Raw genomic sequence first — 27996 nt, 5'->3', positions numbered from 1 at the left:
TAACGGGTCCAGCTGAGCAGCCTCTCAGGCACAAGGAGCCATACAGCCAAAAAGCTCCTGCTGCAGCAACGTGCAGGCTGGATGTGCTGCCCACAGCTGGAGTGACCACTCGGCTCTGGCCCACCACCCCGGAATGTGGGGCAGGCCCCCAGCTCTCAGCTCAGACTCCTGTCCCTCTGGTATGTGAGGGGGGTGGGTACTGGAACCTCTGCCCTGCAGACTAGGGGAACCCGCAGCCCACTACACCTGGCCCAAGAGCAGCACAGGGACTTAAGCCAACATGCAAAAATATTCCATGGGGCTGGGGCCCCCGCAAGGGCAGCTGGCCCCCAGTTTAGTGCCCAGCACAGCACCTTGCATTACTGGTGTCCCCTTAGCTCATGGCAGAGGCGCTGTGCTGGAGGAGCGGGGCAGCACCTAGCTCACCGGGACACAGCACGAAATACGGCTTTTGGCTACAACCAGCCTTGCAGGCCCTGGAAGGGTTCACAAGCCCCTTGAGCACTCCTCAGGCACAGCACAGGGCAGGCAAAGAAGCTGCTGGCAGCCATTCTTGGGCAGGCTCCCGCTGACTGTGGCCTCTCACTGCCCTTCCGTTCTTTGGCAAAGGAGCCAGAATTAGCTGCTGTTCTCCCATGGGGCAAGCCTCAGACCCTCCCAGCACCCACCAGGGGCCAGGGAGTGGCAGCTGGAGGGGGCTTAAGGGGCTTTTGTGGTGTTTCTTCAGCAGAAGGGGCCTCCCAAACCCTGTCTGCACAGGCTGGGTGGCTGTTCCCAAAGCTCTAAGTCCTGCTGTCCTGCCTCAGCCACCCCTGGCATCGCTGGGTCCCTGCATGAGGTGCCTCAGCCAGCAGAACAGGGGCGAGTGCTTTACTTGCTGCATTCCTGCTCTGGCTAGGCTCACTCCATGTGTCCCTCACCATCCCTTTGCCTCTCTCCACGCTGCCCCAAGCACCCTCACTGTACTGGCCACAGACGCCCTTACGCAGAGCGGCGCTTCGCTGCTTTCTCTGGCACGTTATCCTCACACAGGGATGCTAGAGCTACAGCCAGGGCTGGCACCAGAGAGGATGTGGGATAAAACCACAGCCAGCAGCAGACACTAGCATGGAGCAGGGATTCTGACTGAGGCTCTTGGTGGAGTCTAGCTTAGCAGTGGGGCCCACAGTGACGATACCACAGGGTGCTAACCCCTGGCCTAGACAGCACATAATTAACTGCCCTGGGAGAGCACCCATCTCCCAAGGTACCCACCTGCCCCCCCTTTCACAGCTGGGGAAGAGACTTGCCTGAGTTTGCCTGCATCAGTGGCAGAGCCAGGAATAGTACCCAGGGTCCTGCCTCCCAGGGCACAGGCCATGCTGCCTGCTTGTGCACAGTTAAGGCAGGGCAGGACTGCACTGAGCAGCCGTAAAGACGGAGTTCCCTCACCTTGATGAGAGGGGATCTGGCACTCCTGCCTGGTGTGGGCAGGACAGCCCGGAGCCCTGACCTGAGAAGCAGGGGAAGCACTGAGAGGCTAAGTCATAAGCACTTTCTAACTCCATCTCGATGCTGCCCCCTCCCCATTCCTATCGCCAGCCCTGACAGCCAGCCTTGGCCTCGCTCCATGGCAAAGGTGCTCCCCCTTGTGCAGTGGGCCATGGGGACAGGCAAGGGAGGAGGAAAGCGCAGAGCCATGTAACCTTAATGCAGCCACTCACCTTTCTGCCTTCACCCTCAGCTGCTGGCACAGTCTGGCCCACGGGTCGCTCGTAAGCACCGGGTAATGCTGACTGGGGGCAGAGGCAGCCATCCCGAGAGAGGCTCCAGGTGACCCTGCCGTGGGCTTTGGCACGGTAGGGCACTCGAGCTGTACACGGCACCATGGCCCCAGCAGCAGGCTGGGTCGGGTTATTGCTCTTGCTGCTGGTCTGGCAGTTGTGGGGGATGTTCCTCTGAGCACAGCAAAGGCTAAAGCTGGAGCTGTACTGCCTCAGCCTTTGAGGAGCAGACAAGCCAGGCCATGGGCTGGGCAGAGTGTGCACCAGTGACCCCAGGGCGCAGCCCCACTGTGTGGAATGAGACGGAAAAGCTGCCTGGGGGTCAGTGGCAAAGCAGGCAGAGGGGACAGAGGAGCAGCAGCTCATACCACCATCAGCACCATGGGCATACGCTGCCCTCATGCCCAGAGCCTTGGATCAGAAGGAGCCATGGGAGAGCCCTGGAGGCAGCTGGGCCACACAGACATGCAGCAGATCCCTTCGGGAGGCCAGGATCATTCGAGTTTTCAAGTGGCTCAAGGAAAAGGACGTGGTACCTGACTGAGGAAGCCACTTCAGAACAGCAAAGAATGGTCCAGTTCAGGCAGCCCAACGGCTGCCATCTGGGCCCTCACAGGAGGATCCTTCCCCCTGGCTTGGAAACTCTCATGTCAAACTGGAGACATCTCTTCACCACACCAGGGAAAGGACTGCATTGTCCTTAGCAAAGCATCATAGCACTGGGAGCCCACCCGCCCCGGCACAAAGCCACAGGGAACCCTCCCTAGTTCACAGCATTAAATCCACAGGCAGCCAGTCCTGTCTGCGGAGGGGGGGAGATTTCTGCCCATTTAAATAAATTGAATATTGATGGACCATTTTCCTGCCTGGGGAGAATGCAAGACTGACAGGGAATCCAGTGTCTGGACGCTAAAGCACAAGAGGGAGGGAGCTCACAGCCTGCCAAGCCCAGCTCTGCCTGCAGAGACCTTGGGGCACTCCTTCCCGGGGGCAGGGGAGCCTTCACCATACCTGCCTCGGAGCTCGTGAGCCCTGACTCCTGTGGGCCAGTCCCCACTGCCAGAGTTTATGGACCAGCACCAAAGCGGCACAGGGCCTGGCCAAACCCAGCTCGGAGCAGGCCCTGGCTCTGGCTAAGCAGTGCCCCTCTCAGCCTCTTTCGCAGGCCCCAGGCAGGAATCAAGTCCCCAGGCTCCAGGGGCACACACTGCGGCCAACTTACTGTGTCACCTACCACGCGGCCAGTGCAGCCAGGCAGCTCCTGCTCTACAGGGCAGGACAAAGAGTTTGCAAACTTGGATTCTTTTGCCGTATGAATTCATTTCTGTGAGCACTCCCGTCCCTACTGGAGGGCAGGGGGCACAGAGCACCCTCACTGGCTCCTGGGGCTCAGGCCTCCCGTGGAGCCTATTGCTCAGGCTGGAGTCTGCAGGCAATGCCTCCTGTCCTGCCTCCGGCCCAGGGCCTCTCCCACACCAATGGAGCTCAGTGCAGCTCCCACAGCAGGATTTTGGGCCCTGGCAGGTGGCAGACAGGAATCTTCACAGGAGCCATCATCACCGCACCTGCGGGCAGGTGTGCGTGGCCCACGCTACCTGAAGTGTTCTCTGCTGGGCAACAAGCAGCCGCTCCTCGGGTGGCACTCAGACTCACTAGCCCAGGAACTCGCTCCTTGGACAGCAATTTAAAACCCCACAAATAAAATCCCTTCTCCTCCCCATCCCAACCCGCGGCTGCCCTCGAACAATGCATGGCGGCAGCACTAACCCTTTCCCATTGCACTTTCCCCGCTCCGTCCAGAGCCCCCCCCGCCTGTCACACCTCGGCAAAAGCCAGGCTGCTCTGCTCCTGCCGCTTCCCACAGCGCCGGGCAACGATGGCCATGTAGAGAGTGAGGAGGCCCATCCAGTAGCAGCCGTACAAGATGGCGCCGGAGATGAGGAAGGCCAGGTCCGTCTCACTGAAGAGGTCCTGGCAGTACGCCGTGTAGGCCAGGCCTCCCAGCAGGACAGCGACCCACACAGAAACCGGGATGAGGCCAATGAAGTTGACCACAATGGTTTTGCGGCCAGAGGTGCCCCAGCCTGACTTGTTGATGGTGGCAATGGCGAACATTTTGGCTGGCAGGAGGCTGGACATATAGAGCAGGGAGTAGAGGGACATAAAGATCATCTCCGCATTGCCCCGGAGGAAGCAGGCATAGGTGGCCTTGATGATCCCCACCAGCTGCACAGTCAGGAGGAAGAGAAGGATATTCCAGATGCGGCCGCGGTAGAACAGCTGGATGACCGTGGCAATGAGGAAGAAGGGGAAGAAGCCAGTCACCACGGACTCGTAGGTCATCCAGAGGTGGTGCTTGTGGAACCACAAGGCATTGTAGAGCCACTCCCTGAAGTAGGACTTGCTCCAGCGAGTCTGCTGGTTGAGCCAGCGGAGGTATTTGGTGGGAGTCTCGGTCAGGCACTTGGAACGGGCGGTGTACTTAGTCCTATACCCGAGGCTCAAGACACGGTTGGTGAGGTGTCTGTCATCCCCAAAGCTGCACTTGCTGCCAAGAAACTTCTGATTGTACCAGTCCTCCAGGAACTGCTGCAGGAGAGTGTTACGGTACATGCCCAGGGGGCCGCTGATGCACTGGACGCAGCCGAAGTAGGACTGGCAGGCCCGCTCCACGTTGAAGGCCATCCAGTACCGCACGCTGCTCAGGAAGGAGATCCACGAGTCGTACTTGTTGAGGATCTGGGAAGGCAACACACATAAGGAGACACCATTAGTACCTAGCCCTGCAGGGCCTCCCTCCCCAGCCGAGGCAAGGAGAGCAGCATCGCACTGCGGCCCAACGGCTCCCATCCAGCAGCACCCTCACCACAGGGCTTGCCATTGCAGGGGAGCCCTGCTGCCAGAGGGCGGCTGAGAGGCCCTTGCCTTCAGAGCAACAGCAGTAGCCAGCTCTTCCTGTGCACGCGGCCAGGCCTACAGCGCAGAGACCAGTGCACAGACAGGCACTGTGGCCGGTCTAAGGAGAAATGGGGCTCTCAGAGAGGTGCCTCCAGGACCTCAGCCCTGCTGCCCAGTTATTCAGGGAGCCGGTTCCCTGACTTTCACTAGGCACCTGCCAGCCTCCCACCAGTGAGGGAGGAGCCCCACAGCAGGCAACAGTATGATGGGGGCCGAGGGACATTGTCCCTCCCCTCCCCACTGGTTGCGCCTATGGGGTGAGGGCAGAGCCTGCACTGCCATGCAGAGCTGCTGCCCCGGGTGTGCCTCACGATCACTGCCAAAGCATGTGGCAGCAGGCTCAGCACAGCGTGCAGGCTGGCTCTGAGCCGCGGTGAAAGCCTTCTTTCCTGGCCTGTTCCAGGATGTTCCCTCTCCCTAGGATTGGAGAGAGCCTTGGCATCCCCAGGCCTGGATATGGCACTAACCCCTCCCTCCCAGCACTGGCACAGGAACTTGCTCCCTGCCCACTCAGCAGCAGCACAGCCAAGCTCACTTTGAACCTGGCACCCAACCCCAGAGGAGCCAAACGATCCCCCCACCCTACTCCCCGGGTGGCCCTGCATTCCCTGGGCTCGGCTGGCTCTGGGATTTCAGGGCAGTTTCATTTGACTCACGCGCCATTGGCTACAACCCTGGGGTTCGTACCTGAACGTCTCCACCAACTGCGCCCACCCGTGGATCCTCCTCTAAAATGCGCAGCATCTCCACCGTGCAGGCTGGATCCAGGACCGTGTCTGAGTCACACACCTACCGAGCAGAGAGAGAACGTCACGGTCTGCTCGGCCTAAGCCTCCTGCTCCCTTCCACGCGCCGCGGGAGCCCAGCCTCCAACCCTGCATCCAGCAAAGCCCGAGTCACTTAGAACTAGACAAAGCACCGCACAGCAAGCCCCGGGGAGAGGCCCATCCTGCCACAGACACGTTGGGGCCTACAGGGCAGCTCCAGGAGACCATTCTGAGAGGCTGCATGGAGCATACACAGCCGCAGATGGACACCACCTGACTCAGGAGCTCCAGCAGGGGGGCAGCATGGTACTGCCCAGATCACCTTTCTTCCTTGCTCTGGGCTCACAGAACCATGCAGAGCACAGGGGCCCTGGTTCTGAGCCCCAGGCAGGGCTGTGCCAGCCACTGAGGGGGGCTGGAGGGAAGAGAGAACGTCTCTATGCTAGGAAGTTGGCAGGGAAGGAGTCTGCCGTTAGGGGGCAGGGGTGCACTACGGGGCAGAGGTGAAGGGTCTCACTAAGGGGTTGTGGGGGGCAGATGTCATGAGGTAGTTCTGCTTGCAGGAGCTGAAGTGGCAGTGCCAGAGGAGCAGTAGGGAGACCTGGCACAGTCCAGGCAAAGGCATTTGCTGCAGGGTTAGTGTCTCACTGGGCCCAAAGAGCAAGTGGCCATGGCTGGGGCATGCAGCCCCAAAGCTGCTGGCCTGGCAAGGGGAGCACCGAGACGGCCTCTCTCTCGGGGCAAAGCGCCCTCCAGCCATTCCGGCTAACGTATGGGTCCAGAACAATGAGCATCTCGGAGCCTGCTGAAACCTCCGAACACCTGGGCAGGGCTTCCTCAATGTACTGCCGTGGTTTTCTCATGCCCAACACCTTGGTGAGAGCTCCTGCACCCCCCTGGCTCCTCAGCTGCAGCAGCGAGGAAAGGGCAAAGCCTGACCTGCAAGGGAGGCCCCCCACACACACACAGGGGTTGCAGCAGAGTCAGGCCCTCTCTGCACAGCACAGGGGGGTCAGAGCAGGGATCAGTGCTGGGCAACTCAATGCCAGAAAGAGGGTGACAAACTGAAGGGAGGTCAGAGAAGAGCCAGGAGAGGGATTGGTCCGGTCTCACCTAGCTGGGTGTCTGGCGAGCCTGGGCACAGGCCAGCCAGGGGGATTCGCTCATACGGAGATCAGGGAACGCTTCTTAATGGGGGCTGTGGAATCATCTCCCGCGGGAAGGGCCTGCTGCCCCAGCCACTGAACACTGGGCTGCACAAAGACCTGGAGCCAAGCCTGGCAGGGAGGGTCTAGGCTAGATGGGCTTTTCCACCTAGGATTCTGTGGCAAGCAGGAAGCCATCCTGAGCTCCACTCCCCTGTGCCACCCGGGTTACAGCCCTGCCCATCCTGCCGTCTCCACCATCCTAGAGTGGCCTGCACATCTGTGGCACTACAGAGCTGGTGCATGAACACGCTCTCCAGTGCACGTGGCCCTTTGCTAGTGCCTCACTGCCAGGAAAGAGGAGCAGCGATCCCAGGAGCCACAGCCCTCCCCGGGGACGGTGGCCCTGCACTCCCAAGTCCCATTCCTGGAGAGGATGTTGCAAGGCAGGAGCGGGAGGGACCCAAATCTGCTTATTTGGCCACTGCCCACTCAGGGCAGGCTGGCCAGGCAGGATCATCTGTGCACCAGCTGCTCTGGACTCAACCCAGCGGGAAGAGAGGGCTGCACTCCCCTGTGCTTGGCTAGCCCAAGGGTTTGCAGAGAGAGCTCCAGCACCCTCCTTCCCCAAAGAACCAATTTCTGCCTCTCTGCCCCTGTGAAGACAGACCCAGCATGTGCCCTCACTTTCCTGAGCTGGACTCTGCTGAGCCCTGGGGATGCACTCTGAAGCTGGCTGTTAGCCCCTGGTTGAGTGCTGTTCCCATCCGATGGTTGGGGGGAGGGGGAAGTTGTTACCTGGCGGGGGCATCTCACCTCCTTTCCTTCCCGTAGCTTCTCCCTAACCCTGGCCTAAGGAGCTGTATATCCCGCAGAGGCAGGTTTCACAGGCTCACACCTCATGCCTGCTTCTGGGACCCCAATAGGAAGCAGGAAGGGCAGGAAAATTCAAATCCTGTTCTTGGGAGAGCTCCAGACCAAATCTGCAACCCAAGAGCATCTAAACTCCTGGGCATCTGTCTATTGGACTAAGCCTTTTGAGCCAGGGTTACCCCTCCAATGGCTCACATTAACTACCCTGGATAATTCAGTTCTCGCTGGGCGGGGGGATCCCTGGGGGCTTTGTACAGAACAGAGCTGGAGAGAGTCCCACTCAGGAACACACGACCCACCAGCGGGCAATAACTATAAGCTGGAGGAGCCCTACGGAGCGGAGCAGAGCCCCAGGCTCCCTGCACACAGCGCCAAGCAGAGGCAGGACAGGACTGAGAGCTGGCAGGGGCTGCACAAAGGAAAGGGACAGGATTGAGGACAGTGACTGTGCTACTGCTGCGTCCCCCCCATGCCCTGAGCAGCCTGGCTGATACCCTCTGTGGCTGTGTATGAAGCAGTGTATCAGCCAGCCCAGTCTCCCTGCTCTTGCACTGCCTGGTAGAGGATCTCAAACACTTTGAGCACAAACGAATCCCACAGGAAGGCTGGGCCTGGGCTGGATCTGGAGAAAGTGGGTACGGAGCCGGGCCCGGGCCCTGCCATGAGTCAGCTGGGAGTGCAGCATCCCAACTCTCAGCCTTCGCCACTAACCCTTCCTTGCTCTGGCTCTCCAGTCTGCCTGAGCCAGCCAATCCCCGGTGCATCGGCTGGGAGAGATCTTGGCCTAGCCTTGCGTTCCCTCCCGCCCAGGCAAGGTACAGCAAAGGCTGTGCTGCCCCTGTCCTGAGGCAGCAGATTCCCCCGCCCCAGCCCCTCTCACCTGCCCCTCCTTCTCAAGAGATATGAAACGGCTCCACACTGGTTAGTGCGAGAGCTGTGTGGTCACTGCTCCTGGCGCCGTTTCCGCCAAGGTGGGAGTGTCACCCCTCTCCCATGCCGTTCCACCCTCCAGCTGCCCCCAGGAGCTGGCCACCCACCTGGATGTAGTCCACGGAGTCCCCGAGTGCTCGGAAGGCTGTGTACATCACCTCGCGCTTCCCCCCCCACTTCTGCAAGATGCAGGAATAGGTGCTGTTCCGCACCAGCTGCTGGATGTGCCCCATGCTCTCCTGGAGGCTGCTGTCCGTCTCCCCCTCGCCCCTCTCATGGAAGTTGCTCTTCCAGACGTAGCAGCCCGTTTTCTCAGAGCCCAGGATCTCATTGAAGATCTCCAGCATGTAGGTGTCATCCTGGCCATTGCCATCCACCACCATCACGACCTGGAGGTCGGGGAAGGAGATGCGCTTCACCGAGTGCAGGCATTTCTTCAGGTAGTCGGGATCCTCCTGGTAGGCAGCGATGCAGAGCGCCACGGAGCGCTGCAGCTTCAGGGGCCGCCCCTCAAGCCGCATGTGCCGGTGCTCCAGGAAGGCAAAGAGGCTCTGGATGAAGAGATGCAGGCCCAGGATGGCACCATACAGGCCGAAGGAGAGGTAGTGCTTCTCGGTGTGGATGAACTGGTAGCCAGTGATGTAGGCTGCAAGGATGCCTCCCAGCACCACCAAGGCGAAGAGGCTGGTACCAAAAACACGAAGGGCCGTGGTAAAGCTCACTGGCATCTGTCCAAAGAGAAGGGACCAGAGGCTATGTTAGGGGTGCAACCCAAAGCCCACAGGGCAGGCTGAGGTCAGGACAGCAACGCCACAGAAGCAATGGTGCTGCGGCCAAGCAACCCTTCCTCCAGTCACCCAGCTGGCAGAGCGGGGGGGCTTCATTCTGGCAGCATGCCAAAGGGCAAGGGTCACTTGGGTACTGAAGGCAGGACCAGGGAAGGGTGCTACAGAAGGAGAGGGGGTCCCATTCCCGGCCAGCTCCAGCTAGGATGAAGCAACAGTCCAGAGCCCTGGGCCAACCTGAAGTGCATTGGAGACTTCGTACACCCCTTCAGGCCAATGGGGATTGCTGAGTCAGCCCCCCACTGCCCTCCAGGTTGCAGAGAAGGGCCTGCCATCGCTCAGTGCCTCGCTTAGCTGGCAAGCCCTTTGCGGCAGCCTCTGTCTGCACTCTGGAAAGCACCATGCACACGGCTGTCGCCACACCCAGGGCTGCACTGTTCAAACACTCAGGACACGCACTCACTTTCCCCAGTAGTGAAGGAGCCGGGGTCTGTTCTAGCAGCTGCCAGAAGTGCTGGCTAACCCCCTCTGCAGGGATCCCACCCCTGTGAGATTGCCTAGTGGGTTATGTGGGAGTCACCTTCCCAGAGACCTTCAGCTCTGAGCCACCCAGGAGCAGTTCACAGCCAGCCACTCACACAACCAAACACCAAGTGCTACTGCAGCTGTTTCTCCTGCTTCACAACCCATCTGCAGGTGACCTGTCAAGGGGAAAGAGAGGTTGGCTACTCTCCCTAGAGTTTCTGCATGTGAATCCCAGCCAGTCTCAGGTCTCCTCAAAACTAGTGCTAGAAATCCAAGCATCCTCTCCCCAGAAGTGGCCAAAGACTTGTCACAAAGCCAGGCTCTGACTGGACACTGGCTCTGTATACAGGAACCAGGCTGGCCCACAGCGTTCCAAATGCAGGAGGAAAGGTTTATTCCCCGCCCCCCCCATATTGGCCTCATGCACAGAGTTGTGTCTGTTACCCCAGCCAGATACCCACTTCTCGTGCGCTGTTGCTGGCCATTCAGAGGCAGGCCCTTGGAACAGCTCCTCTCTGCAGGGTGTAAAATCCTGTCACCCAGCAGCCAGAAAACCCCCACACAGGCTTCAGGCTCTGGGCTCTCAGGGCCAAACACTTCAGAGAGCTGAGCGTGCGACTGCTTGATGGTGCATGACACGGGGACTGTGCAAGTGTGCAAAAGTGCATAGGCAGCCATTTGTACAAGCAATCACAGCAACTGCTCACCCAAGTCAGACGCTCCCCAGACCTGCGGCAAAGAGGAAGAAGTCTGTCCCGCGCCATCCCTAGTGAGGAGGGGCTGGGCTCTCAGTCCCTTTCCTGATCGAATGCAGCTCCCCTGCTCCATCCATGCCCCTACAATGGGGAAGAGTTGCCTTCCCCAGCCAGGCAGATGACGTTCTGTTCTTCCGGGATGGGCCCAGCCAAGGGAACAGGTGGAGCCAGAGAGCCCCTCTCTGCTCTCCGTCCTTCAGGCGCAGCCTCCTGACACTCAGCACTCGTAGGGGTCTTGGGAGACCAGCTACAGCCGCCTCAGTCACAAGGCTGCTGACCACAACAGAGGCCTGGAAGAGGGAGGTTCCCAGGTCTCTATCAGGGACACAGAGACTCCCTGTCACCCAATGGTGGTTGGGGGCAGGACGCAGGGTCTCACTCTCACCTGGAGGATTTGTTTCCTCTGCTCCTTTCTGAGCACTGTTATTGGAACAAATCCCACAGCTTAGTACAAAGCCAGCGCGATGGAGGGATGTGGCCCCATATCCTGGGGCCACAGGCCTGCTTGCATTTGGCTTTGCACTTGCACTGGCCATCCCCAGCTACCAAGCTGTGTCAGAGGGACGAGGAAGCTCAGCAGCCGGAGACACTCCATTGGGCCCCCAAGCTACAGGAAACCAGAGCCCCCAAAAGCCTGGGCAGGGGGCTGCGGACAGTGGTCTCGCCCCAGGGAGCCAGTCACCGGTGGGAAAGCACAGAGCCATGCTTCCCCAGCGGGAAGAGCTGGCGACTTGGCCAACGGCCTTTCATTCCTAGTCACACGGGTGAGCGAGGCTCTCCGATAACAGAGGGTGTACGAGGGGGAGAGCCAGAGGGGTTGCTGCAGAGCTGCCAACAGCCATGCAGGCTATGGCACCTGGAGCCTTTCCAGCTGATATCCAGGCTCCTCCCCAGGAGCCTGCACACCCAGACTGCTGGGTGCCAGGCCCCGCCGGAGCAGAGCTGGGCTCTGCTGAAGGACACCGAAGGGCATGAAGGATGCCTTCGTCCCACTCCCAGCTGACCCTGCAGCAGGACAGACTGTATGCCATCGGCATTCACTGGTACCCATGGCACCAACAGACCAGCCAGGTGCTCACTGCCCTTACAGAGGTCCTGGGTCTTTGGTGTGTGTGTGTGGGGGGGATAAATACAGGGAGTCCCTGTCTGCTTGGCAATCCCACTCCTAAGAGGAGTCTCTGCTCCTGGGAAGGGGCCAGTCAGCCCCTGGCCTGCATGGGCTTACAGGAGAGGAATCACTGACCCTCCCACCCAGCTCCAAGCCCTCTCCTGCCAATAGCACTTCACAGCTATCCCAGCACCCTGGGTGAGGGGTAGGGACCCACTAGCGCTGCGGGCCTGTTTCTGCACCAGGTGCGAGGTGCCAAAGGCACAGGCTAACCTGCTGGGTGGAGCAGGCAGGTCCCAGCCCGGAAGGCTCAGATAGTCCCTCCCACTGGCCCCCAACCCAGTCTGCCCTCGGCTCCCCCCCAAGCCAGGCAGGTTCTGTCTTGGTGCCCTCACTTGCTCTCTCTTCTCCTGGTTCCCGGGAAGAGGCTGCTAGGTGCTCCATGGCTTTAGAGGTCCCTGCAGCACGTTGGCTTGTGCTTTCTCCAGCCTCGCTGGGGGTGTCCCGTGAGACGCAGGGAACATGCAGGTTGCAAGGTGGCCGGGTTGGGGGGGGGGGGGGCTCTGTTCCTCCACCTAAGTGTCGCCCTTGGCTCCGGCCACGTGCCAGGCCAGAGGAGGCGGCTCCAGGCAGAAGCTGGGCGACACAAACCACCAGCCTCGGCGTACCAGGGCCTGAGAGCCAGGGTAAGGGAGGCTGGCCGGCCCCTGTGAGCATCAGCCCAGCACTAGCTGGCACGGCCCCAGTGCGCTCCAGGGAGCTGCGGAGGGGCCCTTTGCCCCAGGGATCCGGGCAGGGCTGGCTGACGGGGGAGCAGACAGTCATTCCGGGGTGGGGGGCAGGCTCCGCTCGGTTCGCTTGGCGGGGAGCGCACCAGGGGGAGCCCGGAGGAGGGTTTCAGGGGAGCCACAGGGCGGGCTCCCCGCCCAGGGATGTGCAGGGGAGCTCTGCAAAGCCGGGCCGAGAGGCTGCCCCGGCCGGCCCAGGTACCCCAGCGACCGGAGAGGGGAGACGGGCTGGGGCCGGCAGGACCCCGGAGCAGCCTGCGGGACTGGAGCGGGCCCAGGCGCCTCTCACCCTGCAGTGCGGCAGCCCGGAGCCCCCGGCCGGCTCCCCGCGCTCCGCCAGCCCGGGGGGGGGGGCAGGAACTGGCGACCCCCGCCCCGCTCACCGTGCCGCCGGCTCGCCGCCTCCCGCGCCGCTCTGAGCCCGGCCCGGCCCCCCCGAGCCGCCTTTAAAGGAGCGGCTGAGCCGGCACCTCCCGCAGCCCCCGGGGGCTCCGCCTGCCCGGCCGGGAGAGGCGCCCCGAGGGCGGACGGGGGAGCCCCTCTTGCCCGCCCCCGGCACCGCTGGGCCGGCAGGGTCCAGCCGAACCAGCGGCCCGGGGAGCCCCGGCTCCGACCAGGAACCGCCGGCGGAGCCCAACAGGCTCGTTCCCCGCCCAGCCCCCGGTCAGCCGGGCCGGGCCGGGCCGGGCTCTGCCCCTGCCCCGGGTCCCAGCAAGTCACTGACTCCCTCTGCCAGTCCGCCCGGCCCGGCGCTGGCCAGAGGCTGCCCGCCCGCAGCGCCGGGGAAGGGCTCGCACGGCTGCAGGATGCAGCTGGACTTTCCCGGCCAGCCGAGCGGGTACCTGAGCGCCCGGCGAGGCCCCTCGGAGCTGGGCCGTTCAGCTCTGGAGCCAGGGCGGCGCCCATGCCAGCAGTGGGGACGGGGGAGCATGGTTACCTCCACGCCGGAGTGAGACCCGGAGCTGCCTGCAGTTCTGGTTCTCGGAGCCACATGCAAGCGCTGCTCCGGAGCAGCCCGCAGGTTACAGATCGTTGCTGGCTCGGGTCAAGTGCTCCTGGGCCCGAGCGGGGTGGCGGAGGCAGCCGGGGAGCCGGAGCTGTGCATCCTCCGAGCGCAGCGCCCAGACTAGGAAGGGGCTTTCACTTCCCAGCGAGCGAAGTGCAGGGAGCCCGGTTCTTGGCACGCAGCCTCCGCTCCTGGAGGCACAAAGTGAACCGCCCCAGAGCCAGGTGTGAGGGGAAGTTACAGATCAGCGAGCACCGGGCCCTGCACAGCTTCCAGCTCTTGGCTTAGTGTCAAACTCTGACCCTTTCGGCCCAATCTGTGGAGAACGGGCAGCAGAACCAGTTCAGCCTTTTGGGGTAGGAGAGGGGAACGAGCCCCCGTTGGTGCCAGTGCTTTATTTACCACCACCCCAGCACTCTTTGGGGCCCCTCCAGAGGTGTGAGGGGAGAGTGGGGGTGTCCATGGGGGTGCCTGTGAAATCAACGATTTGCACCTGTCAAAGTCCAGTGCTTAGTAGTAGCAGAATTCAAGGCCAAACACATTAGGCAGGAGTTGGTGCAACAGGGCGTGTCAGAGCTGATTGGAGCAGATGTAGCCATGGCTGGAAGCTAACAAGTGTAGGCCCTGGCTACACAACCATCCAGCCAGGGTTTTAAGGACAGATTATGCTGGGAGATGACACTTCCTGACCTCTGCTGCAAAACCAGAGCAGGGCTTTGGGGGACCGGGCCAGCTGGGGAAATAAAATCACTAAAAAAGCCACCTACCTCTACGACAGAAAAGAACCCTACAAAGGCCTGTGTGCTCCGCCGAGGGTGCTGGGTGTCTTCCCTTGGGAGGGGTAGGAGACTCTCTCCTGCTCCCTGCTGGAATTTATTGGGTTTGACCAGAACCTCGGGCAGACTGAGGCTCCACACACTGCCCCCCCTTGCCCCCGGTATGGTGCAGAGGTGGAGGGGGAATGGAGCCCTCTCCTCTGACCAGGCAGCTGGAGCCTCCTGCATGCAACAGCTGGAGGTGCAGGTGGACGGAGATGGGTCTCACTTTGTACCAAGCAGCTGACTGGAATCCCCAGCGGTGGCAGTTTAACTGACCCATCTGATTGTCCCATTTTACAGACTTTGCTTTACATGAGTCTGTAGCAGGACTGGCACCGCGGGTGGTTTCCTCTGGCTAAAGTCCCCCAAGGATTAGTCAAAATCCACACTGGAAAGTCCCTGCTCTGGCTGCCAGCGCAGCACCTGGAGCAAACTGCTCTGTGGGGTTTTGACTTCACTGGCATCACTGGGAGGGGGGATAAGTCTCCTGCCTGGAACGCTGGTGCAGCTTGTTCAGAAGGACAAACCGGGGAAAGGGGTGGGGGGCTGCATTACATGCCAAGAACATAGACCCTGTTCTGAGGTCCAGGTGAGAGGCAGAGCAGCTGACAGGCTCTGGGTGAAGAAACAGGGGTGATGGCAGAAGGGACCCAATTAGCGAGAGGAGGTGGGTGAGGCATTTCTAGAACAAACAAATATCCCAAACACAAGACCTAGTAGTTGGGGCACTTGCCCTGCCCAGACATCTGCTGGAAATGTAATACAGCAAAACACAAACTGCCCAATAAGTTCTTGGAATGTCCTGGGGCTAACGCCTGGTTTCAGAAGGGGCAGGTTGTAACCAGGGGGACCGTCGTTTTAGACTTGATCCTGACCAACAGGGAGGCAGTGGTAGCGAGTCTGAAGGTGGAAGTGACCATGAAATGACAGATGTCACGAGTCTAAGGAAGGTGTGAGAGCAGAATAAGGACAGTGGATTACAAAAACGTGCACTTTAACCACCTCAGAGAACTGGTAGGTGAGGTCCCGTGGGAAGAAAATCAAAATGAAAAGGAATTCCAGAGAGCTGGCAGTTTCTCAGAGACAGTATTACAGGTGCAACAACAAACTATCCCGCTGCAAAGGAAAGGCAGGAAGACTAGTCAGAGGCCAGTCTGGCTGCATCAGGAGATCTTGAGAGAGAGATGGTGTTTCCTAGCTAACCGCTGCAGCCCCACAGCCAAGGGGCCTGGCTCAGTCACAGACCTGGGCTAGGGCGGATGCCAGAGCAGCTGCTGGTAATTGGGGGGTGGGGTTACCCTTTGTACCTCAGAATGAGGAGGGGCTTCACTGTTCACTGCCCCGGCAGTGTCCAGGCAGGCCAGGCGGTCTTGCGGGGGCCTGCAAGCACACACACCACAAGCCCAGCCACCAGAGTGCTGGCAATGCCGCCTGGTGCCAGCACCAGAGGGAAGTGCCTAGACAGTCACCTGCTGGGCTGGTCCACTGGGAATGGGAGTCAGAGACTTGCCAGCTTGTCTCTCTTGAACGACCTGAAAACCAAAAAGGGATCTACAGGAAGTGGAAACATGGACAAATTGCTAAGGAGGAGCACAAAAAACCCCCAACAGCACAAGCATGTAGGGAGAACATGAGTTACCCCCAGCAAGGGGCATACAAGGCAAGGAGAGCTACTAATGGACGACCTCAAGATGCCTGAGGTGTTTACTGCCTATTTTGCTTCAGTCTTCCCTAAAAAGGTAAATTGTGACCAGATACTTAACACAATTAATATTAACAACAAGGGGGAAGGAACACAAGCTAACATAGAAAGAACAGGATAAAGACTATTTAGATAAGTTAGATGTTTTGAAATCAGCAGAGCCTGATGAAATTCATCCTAGGTCTTGAAGGAACTAGCTGAAGAAACCTTCGCGCTGTTAGCAATTATTTTTGAGAACTCATGGAGAACAGGAGAGGTCCCAGAGGACTGGAGAAGGGCAAACACAGAACCTGTCTTTAAAAGGGGGAACAAAGAGGACCCGGAGAATTCTAGACCAGCCAGCCTAACTTCAATGCCTGGAACAATACTGGGACAAATGATGAATCAAACACTTGGTAAATATTAGGGCTGTCAATTAATCACAATTAACTCACATGATTAACTAAAAAAATTAATTGTGATTAATCTCACTGTTAAACAATAGAAACCAATTGAAATGTATTAAATATTTTTGGATTTTTTTCTACATTTTCAAATATACTGATTTCTATTCCAACACAGAATACAAAGCGTACAGTGCTCACTTTATATTATTTTTATTACAAATATTTGCACTGTAAAAATGATAAAAGAAACAGTATTTTTCAATTCCCCTCAGACAAGTACTGTAGTGCAATCTCTTTATTGTGAAAGTGCAACTTACAAATAGATTGTTTTGTTACATAATTGCACTCCATAACAAAACAATGTACAACTTTAGAGCCTAGAAGTCCACTCAGTCCTACTTCTTGTTCAGCCAAATGCTAAGAGAAACAAGTTTGTTTACATTTATGGCAGAAGCTTCCCACTTCTTATTTACAATGTCACCTGACTGCTGCTTTTAATGTCACCTGAAAGTGAGAACAAGCATTCTCATGGCACTTTTGTTGCTGGCGTTGCAAGATATTTATATGCCAGATATCTTAAACATTCATATGCCGCTTCATGCTTCAACCACCATTCTGGAGGACATGCTTCCATGCTGATGAGGTTAGTTAAAAAAATAGTGCGTTCATTAAATTTGTGACTGAACTCCTTGGGGGAGAATTGTACGTCCCCTGCTCTGTTTTACCCACATTCTGCCATTATTTCATGATATAGCCGTCTCGGATGATGACCCAGCACGTTGTTTGATTTACAAACTGTCACTGCAGATTCGACAAAACACAAAGAAGGTACCAATGTGAGATTTCTAAAAATAGCTACAACACTTGATCCAAGGTTTAAGAATCTGAAGTGCCTTCCAAAATCTGAGAGGGAGGAGGTGTGGAGCATGCTCTCAGAAGTCTTAAAAGAACAACACTCCAGTGCGGAAACTACAGAACCCAACCACCAACCAACCAACCAAACAAACCCCCAACCTTCTGCTGGTGGCATCTGACTCACATGATGAAAATGAACATGTGTTGGTCTGCACTGCTTTGGATCATTATCGAGCAGAACCCATCATCAGCATGGGAGCATGTCCCCTGGAATGGTGGTTGAAGCATAAAGGGACATATGAATCTTTAGCACATCTGGCACATAAATACCTTGTCACGTTGGTTACAAAAGTGCCATGCAAACGCCTGTTCTCACTTTCAGGTGACATTGTAAACAAGAAGCGGGCAGCATTATCTCCTTGTTTGTCCGAGCGATTGGCTGAAGTAGGACTGAGTGGACTTGTAGGCTCTAAATTTTTATATTGTTTTATTTTTGAATGCAGGTTTTTTTGTACATGATTCAACATTTGTAAGTTTAGCTTTCATGATACAGAGATTGCACTACAGTACTTTGTATGAGGTGAACTGAAAAATACTATTTGTTTTTTTCAGTGCAAATATTTGTACTAAAAATAAATAGAAAGTTTATCTAAATCAATATATTTGAAAATGTAGAAAACATCCAAAAATATTTAAATCACTGGTATTCTATTATTGTTTAACAGTGTGATTAATCATGCAATTAATCATGTTTTTTTTTAAATTGCTTGACAGCCCCAGTAAATATCTAGAGGATCATAGTGTGATAATGAATAGCCAGCATGGATTTGTCAGGAGCAAATCATGCCAAACCAACTCATTTCCTGGTGTAGTGGATAGAGAGGAAGCTGCAGACATGATGGATCTTGATTTTAGCAAGGTTTTTGACATAGTCTCCCACGACATTCTCATAAGCAAACTAGGGAAATGTGGTGTAGATGAAATGACTATAAATGGAGTGTATAACTGGTTGGAAAACCGTACTCCAGGAGTAACTGTCAGTGGGTCACTGTCAAACTGGGGGGATGTATCTACTTGGGTCCCACAAGCATCTGTCCAGGCTCATCTTCATTAATGATTTGGATAATGGAGCGTACAGCGTGCTTAAAAAATCTGCAGATAACACTGAGCTGGGAGGGTTGCAAGCACTCTGCAGGACAGGATTAGAATTCAAAAGGATCTTGCTCCATTGGAGAATTGGTCTGAAACCATCAGGATGAAATTCAGCACAGGACAGTGCTGTACAATTGCACAACTACCAAGTAGGAATAACCAGCTAGGCGGCAGCGCTGCAGGCAAGGCTCTGGAGGTTAGAGTGGATCACAAAATGAATATGGCAACAGTGTAATGGTACTGGGACAAAGACTACAATTGTTCTGGCGTGTGAGAACCGGGAGGTCATTGTCCCACTCTACTTGGCACTGGTGAGCCTCAGCTGGAGTCCTGAGTCCAACTGTGGGCACTGCACTTTGGGAAAGATGGGCACAAATTGGAGAGAGGCCACAGAGCCACCAACATGGCAATAGAAGGCAGCCTGACCCGTGAGGAAAGGTTAAAAAAACTGGGCTTGTTTCGTCTTGAGAAAAGCCTGAGGGGGACCTGTTAGCAGTTTTCAGATCTGTGAAGGGCTGTTATGAAGAGGACAGGGATCAATTGTTCTCCACGTTCACTGAAGGAGAAACAAGATGTGATGGGCTTAACCTGCAGCAAGGGAGATTGAGGTTAGATACTAGGAAGCCCTTTCTATGTACAAGGGCAGTTAAGCTCTGGAACAAGTGTCCAATGGAGGTTGTCGAATCCCCGTCATTGGAGGCCTGTAAGCTCAAGTTGGACAAACCCGTTTGGTCCTGCCAGTGCCAATGGCTGGCTGAGCCCTCCACACCTCCACCTACCTCCTCCTCCTGGCCAGTCAGGGCCACCAGAACCAACCTCTCCCGCTGCCTCTCACTGATTTGCTGTTGGGATCATTGAAGAAGAGGTGAGATTTCCCCGGCTCCAGGGGCAGCAGCGAGGCAATGGGCACGGTGGGTTTGTTCTGGGCTGAGAACTCAGCTCTCCCCGGGGCAGCAGCCTCCAGGAGAGAGAGATGGTGTTTCCTAGCTAACCGCTGCAGCCCCACAGCCAAGGGGCCTGGCTCAGTCACAGACCTGGGCTAGGGTGGATGTCAGAGACTTGCCAGCTTGACTCCCATTCCCAGTGGACCAGCCCAGCAGGTGACTGTCTAGGCACTTCCCTCTGGTGCTGGCACCAGGCGGCATTGCCAGCACTCTGGTGGCTGGGCTTGTGGTGTGTGTGCTTGCAGGCCCCCGCGAGACCGCCTGGCCTGCCTGGACACTGCCGGGGCAGTGAACAGTGAAGCCCCTCCTCATTCTGAGGTACAAAGGGTAACCCCACCCCAATTACCAGCAGCTGCTATTTTTCGCAGGCTTCCCCCCACCTTGCCACTTGCACAAAGCCAGAGTTCCTGCCCTGGCAGAGCTGGGCACCAGTCCAGCCCCTAGAGCCCCAGGCGGGGAGTGGCAACCATGCTAGCACAGGGAGTGTGAACAGGCCGGGGGCCGAGCTCCAGCTCCCAGTTCTGCCACTGGCTGTCCAGGTCAGAGTCCCGAGCCCGTCGGAGCCCAGGTGCCGGGCTGTTGGGAGCGAGTTTGTTGCCCTTTGGGAAGCACGTTGAGAGGGAAGGCACTAGAGCAAGGCCTAGTATTAACGGTAGGGACGAGCGTCCTGGCCTCGGGGCCCAGCTCCTCCAAGGAGCCGGGGGGTGGGGGGTTCTGTGGCTGGGTCTGACCTTCAGACACTGCACTCAGGAGCACAGCCCTTGAGGGGACCGCGAGCTCTGCCCGTGCAGGTGGATGCTAGCAGCAGGAATTCTGCGCTGCAGCCCCCCCATCTCCTGCAGCAGGCCTGCCCTCGCACGGGCAGAGCAGGGAGCACTGACAAGAGACCCAGTGAGAGCAAAGCCTGAGAGCTGCCTGAAGAAATGCCCCCCTTGGGCAAGTCCTTGGAGCCCCTGGGCAGCTGCCCCTAGTGCTGGCGGATGCACCTGTTCCAATCCAGCTGCTCTGGGCGCGGTATGAGCAGGGGGTCGAGCAGTTTGCTGAGCCGCCCGTGTGCCGGCTGCATGGGACAGAAATCAGCCAAGACCCCTTTGCCACGCCCCTCTCATCCCCCCGCAGCCAGGTTTGGCGTCTAGCGGCAACAGGGAGTGTTTAGAAGAAAGCCGAGGTTTGAAAGCCCCTGCTCCATTGTGTGTCTGCTTAAAGCTGCCAGGGTCAGGGGAGGGCAGGGAGTTCTCACTGCCTCTGCTTTTGGAAAGCAGGGCAAACGCAGCATCGTCTGGTGTGATAACCGGGCGCAGTGAGGTGCAGGGGGACGCGTGCGCACACACGCACAATATCTATTAACCTTTATGCTCCTTCCAAGGTAACGTTTAAACAGGTGCAGACAAACATGGCCAATTTGTTGTAAAAATCGCAGCACTGCAGCTTCTTACCTTTTGATGCAAACGCTGCTCGCAGACACCTCACCTTTCTTCCCTTCCTGTGGCTCTCTGCAGAAGCACTTCCCAAGGTATAAATAAAATTTCCGTCTCCTCCTGCACAGAAATTGCCTTGTTTGCACAGGGAGAATTGCAGCCAGAAGCCCAGAAAACATTAAAAGAGACTTTTCATTCAAAAATCTTCCCCTGGTGTGATCCCTAGGCGGAGGCAGAGCTCAGACATAAACATCGCAGGACAGACAACTCCCCAAAGTGGCCTCTGCCCAGCCAAAGCGGCAGGACAGCAGAGCCTGGTGTAATCTGGAGAGGGAAAGAGGGCTGGGAAAACCTACTCATGGGAGCTGATCTTGCAGCAACCTGGCATTCTCCAGCAAGGACAATGAGCGCGCGCTCGGCTGCCGCTTTCTCTCAGTTCAAAGCCCAGACCATAAAGCTATTCTTAGACGCTATAAAATCATTTCTCTAGCTCCCGCCGGCCGTGGCAGAGCGCTGCTGGGGAGCCGGGTTTGCGGGGCAGATCAAGGTACTGAGATTAGAGACTGGTTGGTTTGCTGAGGGTGGAGAGGGGGAGGCAGCGAGGGCTGCGATTCAGCCACACAACACTGGGAGTCCTTGTACCTGGACCCGGGTACAGCTCAGAATTGCATTTCCCCAGGGATCGCTGGAGCCGCGCATAGCAACGGTCACCGGGCCTCAACCTGACCCCATATCTTTAGGCAACAATGGCACTTCCCAGCTGGGAGGAAGGCTGCTGGCCCATCAGCTAGACAGCCGTGGGGATGGGCAAAGAAAGGGCTCAGTGTTTGCCACAGAGCCAGCGTGTTTGAAACACCTTCACCCATAGGGACGTCTGGGGCCTAGGAAAACCTGGGAAATCTACCCACGTCCATCTGCTGCTGTGTAAAGGCCCCCAGCCCCCGGGGCAGGGAGCAGTTGGGCTGTGCCCTGCGATCACCCCGCTGGCGAGGAGCCTGTGCCAGGTGCTGAGTTGGTGGATGTGGGGCAGGTGTTCTGACAGACTCCACTCGGAGCCAGCCTGGCTGCAGATCACCAGGGGGGTGGGGCCAGCCCTGCATGCCAGCAGCAGCCCTAGGTACCGGTGTTGGGGGGTAGCAACAGAAGCAGGACTGGGTGTGATGGGACATCTAAGGACCTTGTAGCTCACACAAGTGTTTTGCTGTCTCCAGCTCGGGACCCGGGGAGCTCTGGGCTCACACGGACGGGGTGCCAGCTCCAGGCCGGGGCCCGGGGGCTCTGGGCTCATACAGATGGGGTGCCGGCTCCAGGCTGGGGGCTCTGGGCTCACATGGCCAGGGTGCCGGGTCCAGGCCGGGACCCGGGGGCTCTGGGCTCATACAGATGGGATGCTGGCTCCAGGCCGGGGGCTCTGGGCTCATGCGGACGGGGCCCGGGGGGCTCTGAGCTCACACGAACGGGGTGCCGGCTCCAGGCCGGGGGGCTCTGAGCTCACACGGACGGGGTGCCAGCTCCAGGCCGGGGGGCTCTGGGCTCATGCGGATGGGGTGCCAGCTCCAGGCCAGGGGCTCTGGGCTCACACGGAGGGGGCCCGGGGGGCTCTGGGCTCACACGGAGGGGGTGCCAGCTCCAGGCCGGGGGGCTCTGGGCTCACGTGGACGGGGCCTGGGGGGCTCTGGGCTCACACGGACGGGGTGCCGGCTCCAAGCCGGGGGGCTCTGGGCTCACACGGACGGGGTGCCGGCTCCAGGCAGGAGCCCGGGGCTCATAGACAGGGCCCTGGCTCCAGGCAGAAGCCTCAGAGATCCCAGGTTTTAATGTTTGTTCTCAGGTATTTCTAAGAGGTCAGCACGCAGCTGCCCCTGCCCCTGCCCCTGCCCCAGCCCCACCCCCGCCCGGCCCAGCAGAACCTGAGCCAAAGGCAGCTCCTCTCCCTGTGTGGGGAGCTGGAGAGACAGGCCACTGCAGAGAGATTTGGGTGCGTTTTCTGCCAGCCAGCGTGAGGCTTCCCTGGGGAGCCCTGCAGGGCCAGGCCCTGGCTCAGAGGGGCAAGGAAGATGTACGCAGCATGGCAGCAGGTGAGCCTGCAGCAGTGCGGAGTTGAGGGGGGTCGTGCCTGCCCCGGCTGGAAGCTCTGCAGAGAGATCTCCCCTAAATCCGCCCACCCCAGAGCTAATGTCTCCTCCCCGCACGTCCTGCAGCCTCAGAGAGGCTCCCAAGAGAGCACGGGCAAGTATCCTGGCCGGTCGCTGCGCCAGTGAAAGCAGGACAGCGAGTCATTCTCCACGTGTTCTGGAGGCCTGGGCCCTGGGTCACTCCCAGGCAGGAGGGAGGAATCAGACATGCCACAAGCCCCCACCAGGTCACTTTTCAATCGAAGGCCCCATTGGTTTTAAGGGAGGCTCTAGGGCCCAGAGGAGCTGGACGTGCCCATGATGCCAGCCCCTCCCTGACTCACCCCGTGAGCTGACGTGGAGGGGCTGGGCTCGGGGCAAAGAGGCGTGCAGGGCTTCGCAAGCTTTGCCCACAGCTCAGAGAGGGGTCCCGGGGGCCTCCCTGCCCCTTCACCAGCCCAGGAACCGCACCGCCTCCTGTGCCCCCCCACTGCCGCCACGTGGCAATGACAGCCACTGCCGCCGTGGAGGTGTCATAGAATCATAGAATTCAAGATCAGAAGGGACCATTATGATCATCTAGTCTGACCTCCTGCAAGATGCAGGCCACATAAGCCGATCCACCCACTCTTAGCAAAGCCTGCCCCCCATGCTCGGAGGGGCGAAAAACCTCAGGGCCATTTGCCAGTCTTCCTGGAGGAAAATTCCTTCCCGACCTCTGGTTAAAGGTTATATCATACCATTGACCCATTGTACCCTATTTACCAGTGTGGCTTAATTGACCTATTGACTAAGCCCGTTATCCTATCATACCATCCTCCATAAACTTATCTAGCTTAATCTTAAAGTCATGGAGGTCCTTCGCCCCACTGTTTCCCTCGCCTAGGCTGTTCCAGTATTGCACTCCCCTGATGGTTAGAACCTTCGTCTAATTTCAAGCCTGAATTTCTGACTGACAGTTTATATCCGTTTGTCCTCCACACATTAGCACTGAGCTGAAATAATTCTTCTCCTTCCTGGTATTTCCTCCTCTGATATATTTAAGTGTGTAATCATATCTCCTCTTATCCTTCTTTGGTTAAGGAAAACAAACGGCTCTCCAAGTCTCCTTCATACGAAGGCCTTCCATTCCACGGATCATTCTAGTGGCCCCTTCTTTGTACCCGTTCAGGCTCCTCAGTCTCCTTTCATCTGAAGGCCTTCCATTCCACGGGATCATCTAGTGGCCCTTCTTTGTACCCGTTCTAGTTTGAATTCATCCTTCTAAAACATGGGAGACCAAAACTGCACACAATACTCCAAATGAGGTCTCACAACGCCTTATATAACGGGACTAGCACCTCCTTATCCCTACTAGAAATACCTCGCCTAATGCACCCAAGACCGCATTAGCTTTTAACGCCACATCACATTGCCTACTCATAGTCTCTCCTGCATCAACCCAGGACTCCCTAGTCCTTCTCCTCCTCCGTTACTTCCAACTGGTGTGTCCCCAGCTTATAACTAAAGTTCTTGTTAGACATCCCTAAATTTGCATAACTACACTTCTCACTATTGAATTTCATCCTGTACTAATACTCCAGTTTACAAGGTCATCTAATCTCCCTGGAGAATAGCCCGATCCTCTTCCGAATTGGCAATACCCCCCAACTTGGTGTCATCCGCAAACTTTATCAGCCCACTCCTACTCTTGGTTCCCAGGTCAGCAATAAATAGAGAGATTGAATAAAAAAAACCCAAAACACTGAGAACTCCACACTGTAACCCCCCTCCAACGGACAGTTCCCCCTTTCACTACCCCCTCTGCAGTCCCCTTTAACCAGCTCCTTATCCACCTCTGGATTTTCATTTCGATCCCCATCTTTCCCCAATTTAAGTAATTTTTCTTCATGTTACCGTATCAAACGCCTTACTGAAATCCAGATATATTAGATCCACCCATTTCCCTTGTCTAAAAATCTGTTACTTTCTCAAAGAAGGAGATTTGGCACCTATCTACCTTCTCGTAAATCATAATAATAAGTTGGTTTGGCACGATCTACCTTGCTCCGAACCACTCTTTTAAGATTTTTCCATGACTTTGCATACTACAGATGTTAGACTAACAGGCCTATAATTCCCACTACTTTTTCCCCTTCTTGAATATAGGAACTACATTAGCTAATCTCCAGTCAGTCGGTACAATCCCTAATTTAGGGATTTATTAAAGATTATCGCTAACGGGCTAGCAATATCCTCGCCAATTCCTTAATATTCTAGGATGAAGATTATCCGGCCCTGATTTGCTTCCGTAAGCTGTTCAAGTTTGGCTTCTACCTCAGATACCGTAATGTCTACCCCATATCTTCATTCCCATCGGTCCTCTATCACTATTCCTTAGCCCTTCATTAGCCTCATTAAAGACCGAGGCAAAGTATTCTTCAGATATTGTGCCATTCCAAGATTATCCCTAATCTCCACTCCGTTTAAAGTTTTAAGCGGTCCCACTTCTTCTTGGTCTGGTTTTCTTCCTATTTATATGGCTAAAAACCGTTTGCTATTGGTTTTAATCCTTCGCTAGGTCCATCTCCACTCGTCGCTTTGCCTTTCTCACAGCTTCCCTGCACCTCTGACCTCAATAAGGTAGGTTTCCTTGCTGATCCTCCCATTTTCCCTCCCTGGTACGCTTTCTGTTTTTTTAAGCCCAATGACCCCTCTAAGATGCTTGCTCATCCAGCTCGGTCAAAAAAACTACCTACCGAGCCGTTTCCCTTTCTCGGGATACATGCCTCTGACAACTCCTGCAACTTCACTGAAGTAACCCCAGGCGCGTCATCTGCCCTTAGATCCCTAAATATGTTAGCCCAGTCCACTTCCTAACTAGTCGCCTTAATTTAGTAAAATTAGCCCTTTTGAAATCATACACCCTAGTCTCAGATGCACTATTGATTATCCTCCCATTTATTTGGAAACAAATTAGCTCATGATCACTCGAGCCAAGGTTGTCCCCTACAACAATGTCCTCAACAAGGTCCTCGTTACTCACCAAAATCAAATCTAAAATGGCATCCCCCCTCGTTGGTTCAGCAACCACTTGATGAAGGAATTCATTAGCTATCACGTCTAGGAAAAGCTGAGCCCTATTATTATTACTAGCATTAAGGAACTGGTCAATGGGTCTGTTTGGTGCCAGGCACTCAAAAATCACCAGTCAGAAAACACTCCCCCCTCCCCCCCGCCAACACACGAGATAAGCTTCATGCAGGAGAGTTTGACAAAGACTGAACCGGGCTCTGGTTCTTTGCCTTCTGGGGCCTGAGCCGGCCTCGCGTTTCCTGCTTTTCTCCCCCGCCACGAGGGCCACAAACCTCCTTTTAAATCACACAAAGCTGAGTCTCCTGCAGCCACAGGGCTCCAGGAGCAGGGCTTAAAGAGCCGAGCTGCCAAGGCTGCTTGTAGGAGGCAGCAGCCCATGCACCTGCCAGCTGCCCCCAGCCCAGCAGCAACTGCCCTGAGCTCTCAGACAGGTCTTCACACCTGCTGATCCCAAAGCACTTTACAGAGGGAGGGAGATCTCAGCCCGTCACCATGGGAAAGCTGCACCTTCCTGCCAGCAGAGCGCTGACCTGCTCCCTGGGCAGGGTGGGAGAACACAGGCCTTGCAGGCTTGACATGGCTGGGCCTGTCTGACAGATCAGCACTAGTGCGGTCTGCGTGCTGCAGCACATCCACCCTGACTGTGCAGCCCTGGGGCACCGGAGGTGTCAGACACCAGGCTGCGTGGGAAGGAGGGGCTGGATCCTACTTTGCATTTCCCAGGGCACTGTCCAGGTCAATTCCCTTCCCTCCCCTCTGCAAGTGAAAACAAATCCATTTCCTCCGATTTCCCTGCCTGGGGCTGTGCTCTCCAGTGTGGTACAGGGGGCCAGCTTCCCCACGCCAACTTTATCCAGGGAGAGCAAGAGCGCAAGCTCTGCCGTGCCCCTCCCGCTGCCCACGCAGGCTGACTGTACACCTAGTGACACTGACAGGGGTCCTTTATAGCCAGCTTAGAGGCGCCCTGGCATGACAAGGTTGGCCCAGAGTTTAGATATTGTTAAAAACAATGTCAAACATACCCCACCCCCGCCAGGCGCCCCAATGGACGGCTCATGGGGGCTGTTTTGTAAATAATTTCACCCCAAACGGGTTTTTAAACCCAGCCCTGCAGCACCGCGCTAATGCCTGAGAGCCCCCAGTGCAGGTCAAACGCAGGGAGTGGATGAGAGCTGACTTCCAGTCCCTGCCTTTCACCACGCGCCGAGGAGCCAGTCCCACGGGCCTGGAGAGGGGCTGTCGTTTTAATAAGGTCTCTGCATTTTGAGCAGCGAGTTCCCTCAGTCTGAGCACAAGGGGGGAGCCAAGGGGGCTCTGCACCTGGCAGGCCGGCTGAACCCTCTGGGAGGTACCTGTGCCGGAGCCGCCCCGATGCCACTGCCTCCTCGCTGTGACGGGCCGGTGGTTTCATTGGCAGCTGTCCCGTTAAACATGAATGGAGGGCAGAGCAAATGGATTCTTCACAGGTGGGGATTTTTTCCTGCTCTGTGTTTGGGTTCAGTACATGTTTGGTTTTGGTTTTAAAAGCGACTCCCTGCACGAGTTCCTGGCATGCTCGTCCCTGTGAGAAGCTGCCACCTGTAGCTGTGCTGGCCCCAAGCAGTGCTGCAGTCTGCACAGGCAAGGAGCCCTCACTGCGACTTTCTGATTTCTTGCAGATTCTACGCAGCCTCATTTATAGCCGAAGCAGACCGGCCAGAACACACGCTGGCAGGCTCCAAGTCTCCCAGCCTGGAGCAGGAGCCTCACGAGGACTAGCAAATTCTAAGCACATCCTAGAGCGTGTTAAATGCTCTCAGCAAACCGGGAGGCAGGAGGGGACGAGAGACGAGCTGTGGGACGCAGGAATCCCAGTCTCTCCTGGCTACGGCGCGCTGGCACGGACCAAGAGGTGCGACTCGGCTGTGGAAGTCGTGCTGGGGGCACTCGACCCTGCTGGCCTGTCTGTCTTGCTAAGGCAGGACCACGAGCTTCTTCTCTAGGGTTTGAGGGGGGAACAAGAACCTCCTCATGATGTCATCAAGCTCCTCCAAGGCCAGCTGGGCATGAAGCACAGTGACCTCATCACGGTCAGAGACCACCACTGATTTCAGCAGGCGATAGAGATCCCGCAGCACGTCCCTGAGAAC

General features: G+C 56.9%; 2 protein-coding genes across 7 annotated transcripts in view; both read right to left on the bottom strand.

Annotated features, from left to right (window-relative positions):
- Positions 1–50: 50 nt before the first annotated feature.
- On the bottom strand, positions 51–27357 carry HAS3 (hyaluronan synthase 3). Of its 6 annotated transcripts, XM_039502864.1 has the most exons (5): positions 27220–27357; positions 20697–20798; positions 8544–9164; positions 5409–5510; positions 51–4502 (listed from the first exon to the last, which is right to left on the bottom strand). In XM_039502864.1, the coding sequence occupies exons 3-5, from the start codon at positions 9162–9164 to the stop codon at positions 3579–3581; spliced, it is 1647 nt and encodes a 548-aa protein (XP_039358798.1). In that variant the 5' UTR covers positions 20697–20798; positions 27220–27357; the 3' UTR covers positions 51–3578. The 6 variants fall into 6 exon arrangements, with proteins under 6 accessions (XP_039358798.1, XP_039358796.1, XP_039358795.1 ...); XM_039502862.1 differs by lacking the exon at positions 20697–20798 and having other exon boundaries at positions 27220–27349; XM_039502861.1 differs by lacking the exons at positions 20697–20798; positions 27220–27357 and adding an exon at positions 14171–14260.
- TANGO6 (transport and golgi organization 6 homolog) overlaps positions 26959–27996 on the bottom strand; it is an 84281-nt gene continuing 83243 nt past the window's right edge. Inside the window, exon 18 of the mRNA XM_039502853.1 lies at positions 26959–27996. Within this exon, the coding sequence (XP_039358787.1) occupies positions 27820–27996 (177 nt within the window). The 3' untranslated portion in view covers positions 26959–27819.

Source organism: Mauremys reevesii, linkage group 16 (genome assembly GCF_016161935.1).
Source record: "Mauremys reevesii isolate NIE-2019 linkage group 16, ASM1616193v1, whole genome shotgun sequence".
Lineage (NCBI taxonomy): Eukaryota > Metazoa > Chordata > Testudines > Geoemydidae > Mauremys > Mauremys reevesii.
This window is presented reverse-complemented; position numbering and strand designations above follow the sequence as displayed.

Coding starts and splice junctions, on each gene's coding strand:
- HAS3 (XM_039502862.1), bottom strand. CDS start 27,300: ATGTTTAACGGGACAGCTGCCAATGAAACCACCGGCCCGTCACAGCGA. Junction 9,165..27,219: donor TCGGGGCGGCTCCGGCACAG/GTACCTCCCAGA, acceptor CTCTTTGGACAG/ATGCCAGTGAGCTTTACCAC. Junction 5,511..8,543: donor ACTCCGTGGACTACATCCAG/GTGGGTGGCCAG, acceptor TCTGCTCGGTAG/GTGTGTGACTCAGACACGGT.